This window comes from Gambusia affinis, linkage group LG21 (genome assembly GCF_019740435.1).
Source record: "Gambusia affinis linkage group LG21, SWU_Gaff_1.0, whole genome shotgun sequence".
Taxonomy (NCBI): domain Eukaryota; kingdom Metazoa; phylum Chordata; class Actinopteri; order Cyprinodontiformes; family Poeciliidae; genus Gambusia; species Gambusia affinis.
In genome coordinates this window covers 9,854,423-9,871,225 of record NC_057888.1, presented here as the reverse complement: position 1 = coordinate 9,871,225, position 16,803 = coordinate 9,854,423, and the positions used below count along the sequence as shown (strand labels likewise).

Below are 16,803 nucleotides of genomic sequence, written 5' to 3'. Positions count from 1 at the left end.
CTAGAGAACAAAGGGCATTAAGCACCAATTCAGAGCTACCACACTCTGAATGAGATGATACATATGCTGCTGGTTGGGATCAGTGTAAATGAATATCCGTAGTTCCACCATATGAGCAGTTTGACCTGTCTGACCTGGTGTTTAGTGCTTCTGCGTGGCGACTGGTCTCTGCTCAGTCTGCAGCTGTGTGATTATTTCAGAGCATCTGTCACCCACCGTTTCTGATCTACTCTAAAAGTCACTGAAGAATTAACATGGACTTTTACACTCCGCCTTTTAGATGAATGTTAAGAGAATAGATGCAAGATTCAACCTGAAATGTGAGATTGGCAAGAAATGCAGTACTGATGGTTCTAGCATTACATGGTTTAATAAAAAAAAGCATGATGTGGAGATATTAAAGTAACGGAGGGTTATTGTGAAGGCAGACGGAGCGCATGCACAGCTACTTCGTCCAGCCCAGGGAGTGGAGAGATTGTTGCCTTTTGTCTGAGTGAATGAGGCACTCGAGGAGAGTAAATCAGCTCTTTGTTTTTGTGTGCCGCTCCCTTGCATTTCTCGCAGTGTTCACTAATGTAATTAATGGAAAAGAAGCAGGCAATAACATGCCTTAAGATTTAACCACAGTGTACACCCAATTGCTCTTTGGTACATTAAGTAACCCACCTCCCCCTGATTGTTTATTATTTATTTTCTGTCAGTACAAGGTGATTTAAATCCGATCGACATCTTATTCATGTCTTGGTTAACCATGCTGAAAGTCTGCTTCGCTCCCTCTACTCTTGTTTGCCCAAAGATCAGGTTATACGCCCAACTCAAGGCCAGCTGTGGCTGAAACCTAGACAGCACTGCTGCTTCAAATAAGTTTAAGAGCCTCTCTCATTCAATAAAGTCAGTGTCTGTTCCCTGTAGTCAGTTGGGGTGGGGGAGAGGTGAAACTTCATCCACTCCCATGACATCAGAGCAGCCACTTCAGTCAGGCCTTGCTCCCCACCATAGCTGACCCAAGGATCTGCAATGTTAAACTAAGCGTAGCTTATCTCTGCTTGTGGCTGTCCAGGTCATAAGACTGGTTGTTGAGAATGTGCACATTGTTCAACGTGAACAAACTTTCACAGTGGTTCTCAGTCCTCCACAATCATAATTTTAGATGTGTTGAGGGAAGCTAAGAAGCACTGTGGATAATAGAGCCCTGTGTATTTAATAATTTAGCTCGCGCTGGCATTGCGGTTTGCATATGTGAACCTATCTAGGCCAGATCTAAATTTAAAACGATTCTCTTCATCATCACGGCTCAGAAAGAGATTCCAGTTGCACCATTACAGTAATCTTTACCATCCTGTTGGCGTAAGTTGACGGCAGGCAAAGAAAGGCAATTTTTTGTCAGCTCGTCAAAGGAAACCGTCCCTTGTGTAATTCTGAAGACTCTCTGACAGCTCTTGGCTTTAAAGACTGAGTAGCAAAGCAATTTGTTTGTTATTTCAATAATACAATTGGTGGAGGGAAATTCTGCTCGACAAGACTAAACTGTGGAAATGGGTGCTGGAATTTCTGCCCGGTTGTTGTGGTATATTTGGATAACCTTGGTTCACACCTTCTTGGCATAGGTTTTCTGCAAGGGGTGTTATTATGTCATCTGAAGCCTGCTTGTATAAGTGTAGCACATAATTATGTATTTCAAACAAAAGAGTTTGAGGAGTTAATTTGTAACTTCCTTGTATCGTTTCTGTTCTTGTTCTAGGTCAGCAGAAGTATCAGAACGGCTTGTTCTCAGCTTTGATGCAGAACAGGTATGGGTGTCCAGCTTCAGTCTCCAAACGTACCCCTTTTCATTTGTCGTAACACTTATCAGCTATGAATATTTTGATCAAGATTTAAAGTCTCGGATACAGATCAGAGAAGTTTAACCACTGTTCCTAAACAGTTTGGAAAAGTCTGGATTTTGATTTCAGTATTCTCTCGGTGTGCTGAAGTGTGAAACCAAAAAGGCTTTTTCAGACTCTTTTTTTTCCTATCATTCTTGTCTAAATGTTTTTTTCTTTTTATCCATCTTTTCTCCATTTTGTCATCCCTTCCTCTCTCCCTGTCTTAGTTCCTTCCTTGCTTCCTACCTCTTTAGTTTCTTGTGTCCTTTTTCTCCCTTTCTTCATTCTTCATGCCCCATTTCTTCCTTTATTGGTCCTTTTATCTTCTTTCATATGACCCCCTTTCCTCCCATTCTTTCCTATCTTCTGTTGCTCTAACTCCCTTTTTTCTTCTTTTTTACCTAGTTTCCTTTCCTTCCATTTTTTTCTTGACTGCAACAGTCTGTAATGTATATATGAAAACCACATAGGAACTAGTTCTGGGTCAATTCTCTGAAGTCAGAGCCATGCAGAAGAATTGAACACTAGATCTCACCAGTATTGTGTCATGATGATGATGATTATGATTGTCAACAACTTATTTACTTGTTATGATCAGGATCCTGCTGTGTCCTTAATTTTTCTTAAAGTTTAGAGCAATAGAGATATTGCCCTGTCTGTAGTTTTCTATTAAGTTTGTCTCCTTAGCTCGAACAGAGGGTTGACTTGATTAAGAAAGTTATCTGTAGTGCAGCAGTCTGTGTTTCAGCATTCAGATCATTAAGGGTACAAACAGACTGTTGGGAAAATCCAGATCTGTCTGATCAGCAACATTATGTCCACTATATAAAATACAGTTTTGGCAGCCAATCTCATAACATACAGATTTGTTTTTCTTTTTAAAGTGGCCACCCAAAATGCAACTTCACGGCAGAGTTACATGACATGGCGATAAGATGGAAGAATGTTGTAGTAATAACATGTCTTGCCAAAAGTAATAATACAATATCAGTTAATGACATTATGCTTTCAGTTCATTGCAAACATGAATAATCTTAATAACTTCACCACCACTTTACTTTCTAAAACATTTCTGTGCTGCATTAAACAACAACTGTCACAAAAATGTTGCTTGCATAGAGAACATGAATGTAAAGTTCTTGGATAGCTAATATTAATCCAAGCAGTGTTTTGGAGTTTTGATATTTCAAACAGGGATTTTTGAACATTAATATATTTCTTAGTTATTCTGCAGTCCTGCTGGACAGTCAGCTGGATCTGCAACTGACACCAAAAACATGTACAAGGAGTTCATTTAGTTCACAATAAGGAAGCATAATGTATCATTGATCTCTGATATTGCAAAGTCAGTGTATGCAAGATCAATACCGCAAAGAGCTGTTTGGATGTAAATAAATATTATGGTAGGCAGTTAAATAGACGTAATGCATTCATGTCTATTGTGACTGTAATATATTTGTGGATTCTACTCAGCAGAAAATGTTTTGGTGAAATAAATGAGAAACTTTGCTATTCTGTTTGAGGTTTGTCATTTCTAATAGAGCATCTGTAGTCCTGCTCATTCTTCGATTAAACAGTGTTGTTGGGATGGGAATAACTGTTTTTCGGTTTTCCCACCAGGACTATACCTATCTGGGCTCTATCTTTGATGTGAATCTAAACACTCAAAATTTAAATGAAATTATGATGACCATGTTTTTTTTTCTAAACAGTTTTGTGAGGCATCAGTCTCCCTAGGTCAAGATGACTGAAGAGGTGATTGTCATCGCCAAGTTCGACTACATGGCCCAGCAGGACCAGGAGCTGGACATCAAGAAGAACGAGCGCCTCTGGCTGCTGGACGACTCCAAGTCCTGGTGGCGGGTCCGGAACGCCACCAACAAAACTGGCTTCGTTCCGTCCAACTATGTGGAGAGGAAAAACAGCGCTAGAAAAGCTTCGATTGTCAAGAATCTCAAAGACACACTCGGTAAGAGAATTTACTTTTTGTTCCTTTGGTTTCACTTCTGTTTATTTCTACAGTAGGTTGGTTCTCAGTAATCCTGAGAAAGGATGCTGATTTGAATTGCCTATAAGCTTATTTATTTTTTTGACTAGCTCATAATATTCAAGTTAAGCTGCATAGATAATACTTTTGTAAATATATACATATCTTCAGCATCTTAATGGGGTTCCTCTCTCAAGTGTAGATTTCCTTTTAATTATTAACTGAAACAGCGTTGCTTCAAAAGCATTATCTAGGCCAACTTTCATACAGTATTGGTTTTGACCACAACTGTGACATAAAACCCGTTGTATGTTATTCACCACAGTGAGTGTTTGTTCAGAGTGCAGACATTTTATTCACACACACACACCTAGAATTGGACTTCCACTTTTGATCAGCTTGCCTGACATTAAAGATTTTAAGTGCAACTTTGAAGCATTTACTCAGGTAAAGGAGTTATAAACATTTTTTTATCTTTCCGGCTTTGTAACAAGTATAAATTAGTTTTGATTTTCTTGCACAGCTTTTTCCTCAGAATACTTCCTGGACTTTCTATTCTGACTGGTTTGTTTCCTTTAGCAAAAGAGTCCAATTAGTAGCTATTGCCAGCTGCTGCAAACCATGTCAGACCAGGATGGACATAAATTTCAGTCGTAAATATTTTGTACTGCATAATTGTGAGTTGAGTTTTGTAACCTTGTAAAAAAAAATAAAATGACAGGGAATTTCTGATTTGTGCATGTGTAGATGTCGCTATTCTTTACCAACACAAATCTTTGTTTATGAATCCACAGAAATGAAATTGTCTATTTGGTTACAAGGTGATAATTTATTTACAACTACGGTACATTCTGATTTACAAGCACAACATTAGTATAGCATGGATTTTATATTAACCTGCACATTTATTGACACAAAACGTAAATTCTCAGCCATTTTATTTTACAAGGTTAAAAAACTAAACTCACAAGTGTGCGGTTGGATTTAAAAGAAGAGAATATTTATAAGCTGAAGCTAAGCATGAATGAGAAAATTCTAGTTTGTCTTAACTGAGTTCTTCTTCTCTGCCATCTATTTTGAATCAGTGCCAGTTCTGGCATTGGATCTGCCAAATATCATTATTTCTCATGTATTATTGTGGAATGTAATTTGGTTGGTAATTCTTTACACACTACCAATTCTGCAGCAAAGCTTTATCTGTGTTTTTTTAATTGACTATTAAAAAAAGACTAATTATTTTTAACTTGTAAGCTGACAACAAAGTTGTCTTTAAGTCCGTTACTCGTTGATGTGACATGAAGAGGATGTGTGCCGAAGAAGCTATTGCCAGTCGATGGAAACGGTCATACTGTGGTTTCATATTAGTTTTTTACATGAACAAATGATGAAAATATTAAAAATGGAAAAAAAAAGAAACTGCTGTTTTGAGTGCTTCTCGTCATGTGTCATAATTTCACAATTATCACACATTCACCAGTGTTTGCAAAACACTTATCTGTTGGACTGCAACTTCCCGTTTTCTATTGTGTTTGTGTCTGAGTGCTTGCACAGCAGTTGTGGGTAGAGTGTGATAATATTTTTGAAAAGTGTGGGTGAAAGAGGAATTCAAATGTTTTTAAATAATTCAACTCAATGACCTGAGCAAAGATTTTCTACGACTGTTTTATGAACTGTAGGTCAAGTCTGTCCTGCATGTGTTACTCAGAGGTATCTAGATTTGTATTACATGATTTTTTCCCTCTGTGGTGTTTGCGTGTGTGTGTGTGTGCGTGTGTGTGTGTGTGTGTGTGTGTAGGAGGTTATGTTGCCATAAACAAAAGCTCATGGCCTCTTGACAACATCCCAGCTGTCACCATATTTGATCTTTACATTTTAAGAACAGCTGCCTGGCTGACACAAACACAAGTCATGTCTAACTTACCGTACACTCGAAATAAAACGCTAAGTTGCAGCAATCTTGTTAAAACACCAACATAATCCTAGAAGAGGCTTTTGTTTTGTTTTCTAAAACGTTTTCTCACCCCGTACAATTATAAATTTCAGTGTATTTCATTGAGATTGTATCTAATGGAGCAACACATTATTGTCCCATTAGTTCATAAGTTTGAATGTATGTTCATCTCTGGGCCATTGTTTTGAGGAGCCATTTTCCACCACAGTTACCGCTGCCTGTGTGTTGTGGTATTTCTCTACCTGCTTTGCACATCTAGAGACTGGAAGTTTTGCTCCTTCTTCTTTGCAAAATATCTCAAACCCTGGTAAACTGTCAACAGCAACACCAGAATTTCTCATTAATTTCATCTTGCTGTCATTCTACTAACCCCAGACTTTTAGAGAGCATGACTAAGGCCCCGTTTAAACGACAATGCAAGAACAGTAAAACAAAAATGTTTTGTTGTTGTTTTTTGTTGATGTTGACAAAATCGCAAAGATTTGACAACTGGCTCCAGAATGAAACTTTATATAGATGCAATGCCCGTGTAAAAGCAAGCACAAAACATTTGGAAACAATGACAGTCATGTTATCCTGTGGCTAACATGAAAAGGTTGCTGCTGCACCTTTTCAGAATAGGGGTATCAAACTTTAAAAAGATGTCTGAAATGCACTCCACATTTTCAGATTTGTGGTTGTATCTTTATTCTCCACTTTAAATAATAAACTGCTTTGTTGGTCTACAGTTTTTGTAATGCAAAAAGAAAATGTAAAAATACTAGTGTAATCTCTGATTAACTATTCCTCTTTCCTAATCTGTGCTGTGGGCGGTTGGGTCACACATTGGCGAGTAAGAGGAGCAACTCCGGGCCCACACTCTAATATGTTGTGTGGGAGGAAAAGTGGATCTTTTTGTTGCTGGGCGTGAAGTTGTGTCATCGCTTAAGAGGGCACGATGTGTCTGGAGACGGCTCTCTTACTGTTTGGGAGTGTTTCTGTGATTAACGGCTTCTGTTCCCTGGGTTTGTTGTAAACTTATGAGTGTTTCTCAAACAGCTGTTGTCATGTGAGACTTCACTGAGTCACTCTGCAGCTTCCCCAGAGATTCCTCTTTTTTTTTATTTTATTTTATTTTTCAAAATCCTTTTCATTTAAATCTGCTGTATATATGTTTAGAAAATCGCCTTCTCACTTTTTGTGTAGCATGGAGCTCTTGTGCTCTGTGTCTAAGCTTCACCCCCACCCCGTCCTACTCCCCATTCTCTCCTACTCCTTGAGGCCTCTTGCAGTCTGCCTTCCAGAGCTGAACTGGAGGCCTCTCTAACCTGTGCCCTCATTGGCTAACCCCTGATCACATGGCCTGCAAGTGGGCTGCCCTTCTCTGTAGTCCGCCCAGCTCTCAGGGTGTTCACATGGAATAACTCCACAGCTGCAGTGGGAAGTGAACAGGGACTGCGAACGAGACAGAGAGCGAGCCCAAAATGGACATGGCTAACCTATTCAAACATTTCTTTCGTGAGTTTAAAACTTTTCTAGCCCTTAGTTGCTCCATAAAGTTGTTTTGACTTGTTTTGTTTCCAGTTATCTGATTTTCATTTATTTTATCCCTTTCAGCTCCTCTGAGCAGTTTGGTTTCTTTGAACAACTCAAGAAAAAAGATGTCGGCTCTTTTTTTGCTGTTTTTTAAACTTAATATATCAGATTTTTGCTTTGTCTGAATGTATGTTTCAAGCTAACTGAATGAAAGTGTCGGGATCAGAGCGGGCAGCAACAGGTTTTAGTGTGAACCCATTTGGTCTGACAAAGAGAGGCCGTCCCAGTGTGTGTGAGCGGCTGCAGACACTGGGTGGATATGCTTTTGAAAAGCCTGCTGCTGAGCCCAAGCCTGTAATTGCCCCGGCAATCCTTCTTTCTTTGAATTCACGCAGGCACAAAACTCACACACAGGCTGGAATCTTGCTTCATTGTTTTCTTCCAGCGTTTACCTCATTGAGGTGGGCTACATCTTAGTGGATTACACTGTCATTCTCGCCAGCCGGTTCAGGAGTATCTCACGACATCGCAGATGGCTGTTTGCTTTTATGTTTCCCTCAGGGCGAGCTCCCTGGTTCTGGGAGGGTCCCCCTGCCGCCGATCATGAGCTACAGTTGAAGGGTTCTCATGTAGAACACTGTAGTCATTGTGCAAAGAGGAGGAAGGGGGTCCTTGATGATTGATGAGACTTGGGTTCCCATCTTATGCACCTCTCATGGTTATCAGAGGAATGTCAATGGTTTACAGCCACACTGACACACTTTTTTCTTTTTTTTTTTTTTTTTAAACAAGGCCATAATCTCACCTTGATATAGCCTGGCTCTGTCTGCGGGAATCTCATTGACTGCTCTGCTTGTTCTCTAGCGGGAGGTGAAGAAGATAGAGATGAGCTAACAGACATTTTGCTTGTGTAAACTCTGTAAGCTGCTGCTTTTTCTTTCTCTCTCCCTTCTGTTTCTTTCTGGCTCCCCTCCCTCCTTTTTCCTGTTTCTCAGCCTCCCCAGCAAGCGGAAACTCTAATTTGAGCCACATTTCTCTCTTAGCTCAGTGCGAAGCCAAAGAGGAAGTGAGAAGTCAGAGGGAAACTGAATCATGTCGTTTGGGATTGTCTGTTGGATGGCTCGCTCTTCAATTCCCGCTTATTTTCTCCACATTGCTCACTCCTGTTTCCTGACTTAAGAGACCAAAGAAAGGAAAAAACTTCTTATCATAGCTAGGCCAAAAGTAGTGTGAATAATCCAAGTCATTCATTCCCAAGATGTTTTTCTGCTGTAAAGCTGTATCACCACACATTGCTTTTCCTGTTTTCTCTTTACATCAGAAGAAGTGAGTAGTGGTCTTCACAAAGCCAGAACAGTAAGCATACTAGAGATTGCCGACTTCCTGATTGGTTATAATGTAATAGTCATGTATCACATCTGAAATACGTGTTTTTATTAGGACAATCGTCCAAAATGTAAATTTGTTTCATTGAATCTTAAGCTGTTGTTTTGCTTGTTTCCTGTGTTATGAAATCGGTTACAGTCATTGCAGGAATTTAAACATAACAACTCATTTGAGTATTAGTTCAGATCCTGAGTACTTCTTACTGCATTTAAATGTTAATATCTTTTTTGCTTAAATGACACCACAGCTGGATTTATTTAAAATGTGTTTCTTTGTATTGTATTTCTCCAATACAAATTGGAGAAAAGCAGATCAGTTTTGAATGTTAAACCTTTTTCTAGCCTTCAAGCTGTAAACATTACTCTGAGAGAAAGAAAGCAGTCTCAATTCAACAGGATTTTATTTTTGCTATACACTGAAGGATGATGAAGATATTTTCAAAGGTTAGTTTAGATTTCCTGTGAATCTATTGGTAGCTTCACAGAAAGTTAAATTAAGAGCTGGTTGGGAAATTTAGTACACCATTGCAGGAGATGGACAAGCTAGTCAGAGATATGCATATCTTAGAAACACGGACTTTCAACTAAACAAAACACTAAGAGGCTGTTAATACCCGCTGACAATAGCTTTCATTTTGAGTCATTTTCAAATTACTAATGGGAATTAAAACAGGTGGTTTACATCTGACCAACATTACATGGTTATTTGATATCCAAAAAGTTTAAATCTTTCTACTACAGGTAGTGGAACTGTTACAAATAATAACTCGACTGAATTAAACTAACCCCTTAAAGTGTCTTAAAATCTACTACCAGTACTTTCATCTGGTTTGGGTAGCGTTGCTAGCATTGTTTAAATAGCAGCTTGTGTGTGTAAAGATTTGGATCCTTTCTTTAACTTTTAAGAACTCAAAATATCCTTTCTAAGTCCAGCTTGCTACATAAAGCTCATAAGAATAAAACACAGGAACTTGGTTGTGCAAAATAAATATATTATATTATTGAAAGGTGTGGAGATTCATTAACTTTTTCTAATGTAATCCCAATATTAAAACTGTGTCTGTGTAATAAATGAGTTTCACATTAGGTTGTTCAAGTATCTCCTTTTAAGTCTAAAAATTCTATTGGGTTCTCTCACTTACACAAATATTTGTTTATTAACATACCACCAAATTTATGCTGGTAGCCGTGTATTATAAAGGAATCCACAAAATCCTAAACATTTATTAGTGAATCCATGCATGTATATTGACTATAATACAATAATGTTATTTGGCAAGTTGAATTAACTTTCTCTCCAAAGTCAATCCATACACTTTGGGTAAAGGTTTGAGTGATTGAGTTGCTTAGGTACACTCTTAGTAAAGACATCTTGATGTCTGTCGCGAGATTCATTATAATAGATGCAAATGGATGTTTTGCTGAAATTGATCAGCCCTACTTTATTCATGTCTTTCTGATTAACTGAAAGATAATGGGATGAAAACAGAGTTAAAAATTATGTCTCCATCCTTTAATTTGCGCTCATGATTCCAGCGCTGTTATACTGATGAAGGTGAGCATGGATTACCATCAGGTGGAGTACGGAAAGTAGTTTTCTAACTGCTTGATTTGATGCAACCTTACAGATCGCAACCTCAAACACACTGTACCTTCTGACAGCAGCTTTGCTTGGCAGCACCTCTCCTTGAACTCTGCCCCATCACAGAGATCGATGGCTGCCTGCATTTGAAGTTGAAACTTGAAAGAGCTCTGCACGTTTCCTGTGTATCTGTCTGCCATGTTGGCAGACCTGATTGAAGCCATGGCTTCTAAAAGGCAGCCCCGACCGCGAATACGCCGACTCACTCGTGTGCGCTGTTCCTCTCCTTTTGATTGACTCACACAGCTTCTGGCTCAACATGCTGTCATTACACTTAATGCTTACGTCTCTGAGAAAACCATATGGCTGAGGACTGCTGTTTTCCACTACATGTCCGAAGACATATTGTTGTCATGAACTTGCAAAGCTCCTCCTGAGCGTCTGCAGTCAGACGACAGACATTGCTACACAGTAATTTTAAGCAACTCGACTGGAATTGCGAAGTAGGATGCGACAGCAACTTGCCACAGAAGAAGTAGCAGGCCGGTTTGCTCTGACCTGACTGGTTGGAAAAAGCGTCCGTGTCAAAGCAAAGGGATGTTAAAGGCCTGTCAGACAGGCTGACGCGGGGTGTTGTCGTCCACAGAGGAAGAGCCCTGGAATGGAGGGAAGCCGGGAGGTCGAAAGGGCCCTGGCAGACAATGGACAGCCAACTAGCGTAGGCAGGCCAGAGTTTGGACATAAAAAAAAATCTCATTCCTGTATGTCACCGGTAGCTGGACAGACTTTCCGGCACTTTCTTCTCTTTGTGTTGTTGCGTTTCATCTGTAAACAAACTCTTGTTTTTTAGTTTTTCTTTCTTTTTTAAATTTTATTTTGGAGGAACCCAACATATGCGTGTTGTGCTCGTTGTCATTGTTTGCAGTGATTTACAGCCATCTGATTCTGTGTAATTTCCTTCCCCCACATCCCTCTCTCAGGAAGCGCGCAAAAAAAAAAAAAATAAGAGGCATGTGATGTCGTATGAGAGAAGTTTCCAGTGCATGGTGTTTTTAATTTCTCTCGTAAGGTTTTCCAGCTTGCAGCAGAGCCGCAACAAGGTTTGTGGCTTTCAGGGGAAGCTCAACGTCCCACACCGTATGTGCTGACAAAGTTCAAGTGGTTGTCTTTGTTTAGGATTACTGTCAGGTGTAGAAGATGAGGCAAAATGGGGAGAGGGCTATTTTTAGATCTCTCAGCGGTGTCTTCTTCTTCTTTCAAATGACACTTTCCAGTCATCACACATGCATATTTTTAATAACCCAGTGACATACAATATTTGTATGTTTTGTGTGACATACAGAGAAAGAACTGTTACATGTCGCCACGTAGAAAAGAAATTTAAATATTTGCAACATTTTATTACAGTAAGTTTTTCCCTTGTGCTGGAAATTGGGAAATTTAATTTGGCATCTCCAGCTATAGTGTACACTGTCATGACCTTTGAACTTTTCTATTTGCTGTGACTTTGTATGAGCTGGCTCTTTATCACAGTAATCACAATAAAATTTAAAGCAGAAATAACAGAGTTGTATTACAGTTCTAATAATATTGTAAATAACATTAAGTTAATATTGTGATTTTGATACATCGACTTAAGAAAAAATATACAATGAATGCCTAAATTTGGTTGAAATTTTCAAGTATTTATTGAATTGTACCATGCCATCTGCAGGTAGGTGCTTAGCAAGTGCAGTTTAAAAAATGTTAACTCCCTGAGTGATGGATTGAAGATTTTTTCTTTACAAATAGTGGAATTTGTCCTTCTAGCAAAAGTTAAGTGTGATAGCCTCCTTTCATCCAGCTGACCGGCAGCGTGCATCGGCAGGACTGTTAACTGTACTTTCATATACCTAGAGGAAACGTTTGGATCCCCTACACTTGTATTTATCTTTAACTGGAAACAGTATAGAAGGAAAAATGAAAGCATAACTTTTTAAATCCTCAGTATTTCTCGGTACAGGTAATTCCTACCACCATCTTCACTGTATTTATTAGGATGAGATGTAATAGACAAATAAATGCTAATATGTAAATTTGAATTTGAGGATTATTAAAAAAATTTTTTTCACATATAATCTGAAACATACGGCATGCGTTTGTATTCATCCCTGTTTAATTCTAAAACACTTAAATAAGATTCAGTGTTACTAAGCACATTTTGAAGACAACTTATCACAGAAAATACAGTCTACCGAAGTGTAATTTAATCTCATCACTACATTATTAATGTTTGTAGTTGTAGCAATGCTTCTCTTGACTAGTAGGTCACATACTGAAACCCACCTTCTTTCTTTAACTCCATCAAAACCATAATTGGGTTCTGTAGGGTTTCACTGTAGAGTGGTCCCATGATGGCTATTAGTCCTTAACTCAGCCACCTGGGGTTCCACTCCCAACTATCTGGAGTTTTGCTGCATATGTCCAACTTTTCCCTTTTTCTGTCTGCCCAATTCCTGCCATTATGTGGATTATGGTGACAAGCACCTCAACATGTAAAATATAAAGAACCTCCTCTATTGAGAGTTTATAAGCACATCTACCTTCACAGTATCAAGTATTGACTATGAAGTGCTTTTGTTTACTAAAAATCTGATAATGGTAACAAGGTAAAAATCATGCAGGTCCTTCATTTTCTGTTTGATTGGGAATCAGTAACACTTTTCTATTTTACAATCGTAAGTAAAAATAAGTTTAGCTTTCTTGGAGATCAGAACTCAAAAGAAATCCAGAAATCTGACCCTGATTTGTGCTGTGCTTTAGTTGGATTTTACCAGGATTTTCTGTGATGGACCTACAAAAAGTATGGATAATTGTGAAGTGCAAGAAAAATAATATGTAGTTCTTGGAATGTTTCACAAATAATCAAAAAACTTGTGGTGTGCAGTTGTTTCAGCCTGCTTTTATTCCTATTCTTCTAAACCACAGGTGTCAAACTCCAGTCCTTGAGTGCCGCTGTCCTCCAGGTTTTAGATGTGCCACAGGTACAAAACACTGGAATGAAAAAGCTTAATTACCTCCTCCTTGTGTAGATCAGTTCTCCAGAACCTTGCTAATGACCTAATTATTCAGGTGTGGTGCAGCAGAGGCACATCTAAAAGTTGTAGGACACCGGCCCTTGAGGACTGGAGTTTGACACCCATGATCTAAACAAAATCCAGTTCCAAACAAATTCCCTTCCATCTGTGGTTTTGGAAGGCTCTGCAAGATTCCTTCCTGCATTACTTCTGTGACATTACTGTTGCAGATTTCCAGCGATTCGTACACAAATGTCCAAAACTCAATTGAACACACAAACCTGTCTAAATATCAAGGAAGCACTAGCCGGTATCACTTAGCGCCACCTGAGCTCAGTGCAGCTGTGCCCTTCTCTGGGAGAGTGTTTCCATTTCGTGTGTTTGATGTGAAAAGATATCGTCTCTGCTAAACTGTAAAGGAAGCTCTCCCACACAGCCAACAAGTGAATTCTTCTGCGTAACTCCAGAACACCATGATAGATGAGGCTTTAGGAGAAGCATTGCTCTCAGTAGCAGCCCCTGTATCTGTTAGCTGTGCAGGCAAATCCAAACTTCCCATTTCTTACCTGGCTGCAGATTGAGCATCTATGCAAATCCCGTGGCTCTGCTTTTTTAATGCAAAGCATTCATGGACCATAGGAGACAAAAGCAGTAAATGGACACCAGTGACAAGGCCAGTGATAAGCCTTTCCTTAGATAAAATATAAACTTTGTTATCTCTCTGCTCTCATTTGGAGGTTAAAGATGTCTCTGTCAGTAGTTGATGGCCTCTAACCTTCATTTGGGCTAAATTAGGTCACTTCTAATCATAAAGGTTCCAACTGCAGTTTCTCTTTTTAAATTGTGCATGTCAGGAATTTATCTGATATGTTCCTTTTTGTGACGGAATCTTCCGATCTGTCCTCCGATATCTTTTTGTCTTGTTTGAGTTGGTACAAAGATGCCTAACTGGCAAGTGTGCAGCACGTAACCTCTGCCTCCAGACATCAGCTCTTAACACCTTGTCTGCACTCTGTACTTATGCACAGTGGTGGGACTAATAACAGGCTCTACCTGGAAGCAATTTGACGTTGGACTCTGAGCCCTACTGTGAAATTTGTCTGCTCTCCTTGAGTCAGAGGCACCTTTCAGTAACAATCCATCTGCGGTAAAGGACACTCGCGTTTCCCCAGCGGCTGGGATAACAGACGACGCACGCCGTCCTCCCAGCACAGTCCCGGAGACTCCACCCTGCTCCACTGTGTAATTTCACCCAGCTGTCTTTTGATTATGCAAGCAATAGCCTTGCAAACGTAATCAGAAATGAGCCTAAATCTGTCACCGTCTGTGATATCAGTGTCTGGTTGGGCTGAGCTGGAGTTGCTCTTTAACAATGAAACTACAGTAACACTATAGAGTTGGAGGGAAGTAGAAGAGTTTGAAATCAGGATGCAGTGCAGGCCAAGGTGATTATTGCAATGTGATTAGCAGCAATGAGGCTGTAGCTGGCTGAACTGTTTTGTTCCAGTAAGTTCAGGCCGACTGGAGTGGGGGTGAGGTGTCTGATTTTAGTATTAGGTGACAGTACACAAAGAAAACAGTTTCTAAAGGATTTGTAGGCCCTTGTCAAAGCAAGTTTTCATCCCATTCAGTTTTTATTCCACCATGCCAGCATAGATTTTTGTTGTTTCATCATTCAGCACCTACACCTAATCCTCAAGAATGTATTTAGATTTAGAGCGTGGGGGGTTTGGGCTTTGATGTGAAAAGGAAAGGATATTTAGAAAGCCTCTAATGCTAATTATTGCTTTATTTTCTTTTTGTTTTACTTTTCATTTCTTGTTGTGACTTGTCCCACACCAGTAGAAAGTTAGGGGGAAAAAAAATTATTTTGGCACACGGGTATGGGCAAATTTATTGAGACCTCTGCTAAAACAATGCCAATAGCCTTAATGTTTTCCTTTCTTTTTAATGCAGTAGAGTAATCTCACTCGGATTATTCTACCGCATTCAGATTTTTAATATGATTTCAGGTTTTTCAATCGGGGGTGGGTTACAAAATTACTGTTGCCACAAGTGGGAATACCCCTGCTGTGTACAAGCCTTTTCCTATGACACAAGGTCATTGCATATAACTGTTAGACGTTAATTAATGTTAAGCAGGGCAGAACAGTACCAAAAGCCAATATATATATTTTTCCCCTGTTTTGTATCTGTTCTGACATTAAAATAATTACTGTAGTTTACTGTTACTAGTTGTATTTGGTTTGATTTCTGACGAGGATCCCAAGACCCCTAATGTGTTTAATTTCTGAGATTGTTGACTTGAATAAAGAAACTGCTATATCTGTAAATTCAGGCTGAACTGTAAAATATAAATTTAGTTTATTTCTTGAAATAGTATAGGTGAGTAAGTATTTACCACCATTAAAAGGGGCAACAACAAATTTATCTGCATGTGTAGATCTCACTGCTAATCATCTTTTTTTTTTTTTTTTCTTTGGCTCCTAGGAATTGGGAAGGTAAAGAGCAGGAAGGGAGGGATGAGAGACACCGCTTCCAACGCCGACACGGATCTGAGCACAGATAACGGCGAAAGGCTGTACGACCTCAACGTGCCCGCTTTCGTCAAGTTCAGTTATTCTGCGGAGCGCGAGGACGAGCTTTCTTTGGTGAAGGGCACGCGGGTGGTGGTGATGGAGAAGTGCAGCGACGGCTGGTGGCGCGGCAGCTACAACGGACGGTCTGGCTGGTTCCCGTCCAACTACGTGACGGAGGACGTGGATGGGACGGCGGGGGGAGGAGGCATGGGTGGCCTGGGAGATCCGGCTGCCGGATCACTGACTGAGAAGCTGGTTGACGTGGTAAGAAGCAGCACGAACGGAAACAGAGTGTTGCACACGGTTCAGGCGCTCTACCCCTTCAGCACTGGCAACGACGAGGAACTGAACTTTGAGCGGGGCGAGGTGATGGAGGTCATAGAGAAACCCGAGAACGACCCAGAGTGGTGGAAGTGCCGCAAAGCAGACGGACAGTTGGGCCTGGTGCCTAAGAACTATGTTACTGTTCTTGACTCCAGCTCCCATAAATCCACAGCGGGGCCAGCCGGGCCTCCAACGCCTGACTGTGACTACATTTCACCCTCAGGCAGTGGACGCTTTGCCGGGAAGGAGTGGTACTACGGAAAAGTGACGCGCCACCAGGCAGAGGTGGCGCTAAATCAAAGAGGCACAGAGGGAGACTTCCTCATCCGAGATAGCGAGTCATCGGTCAGTTATTAAGATCTGTTCATTTAAGGAGTTGTTTAGAATTTTTTAAATCATGTTCTGTTAAAAGTTTCTAAGCAGCTACTATCTTACCTCTAGTAGATACAGCAGAGAGGATTAATTATTGAACACCAACATTTCTCGAACTCTTGAAGGGAGTAATTAGGTTAGAATGTCATGTTTACATCAGTACTAATCCAAGTAATTCACGCCTACA

General features: G+C 39.9%; 1 protein-coding gene across 2 annotated transcripts in view; it reads left to right on the top strand.

Annotated features, from left to right (window-relative positions):
- nck1b (NCK adaptor protein 1b) overlaps positions 1 to 16,803 on the top strand; it is a 39,109-nt gene that overhangs the window by 16,315 nt on the left and 5,991 nt on the right. Inside the window, exons 2-4 of one of the 2 annotated variants that reach the window (XM_044105379.1) lie at positions 1,742 to 1,790; positions 3,578 to 3,834; positions 15,832 to 16,589. In XM_044105379.1, coding sequence (XP_043961314.1) covers positions 3,609 to 3,834; positions 15,832 to 16,589 — 984 coding nt within the window. In that variant the 5' untranslated portion in view covers positions 1,742 to 1,790; positions 3,578 to 3,608. Of the gene's footprint in view, positions 1 to 1,741; positions 1,791 to 3,577; positions 3,835 to 7,232; positions 7,301 to 15,831; positions 16,590 to 16,803 lie in introns of those variants that run through there. The other variant, XM_044105380.1, reaches the window with a different exon arrangement.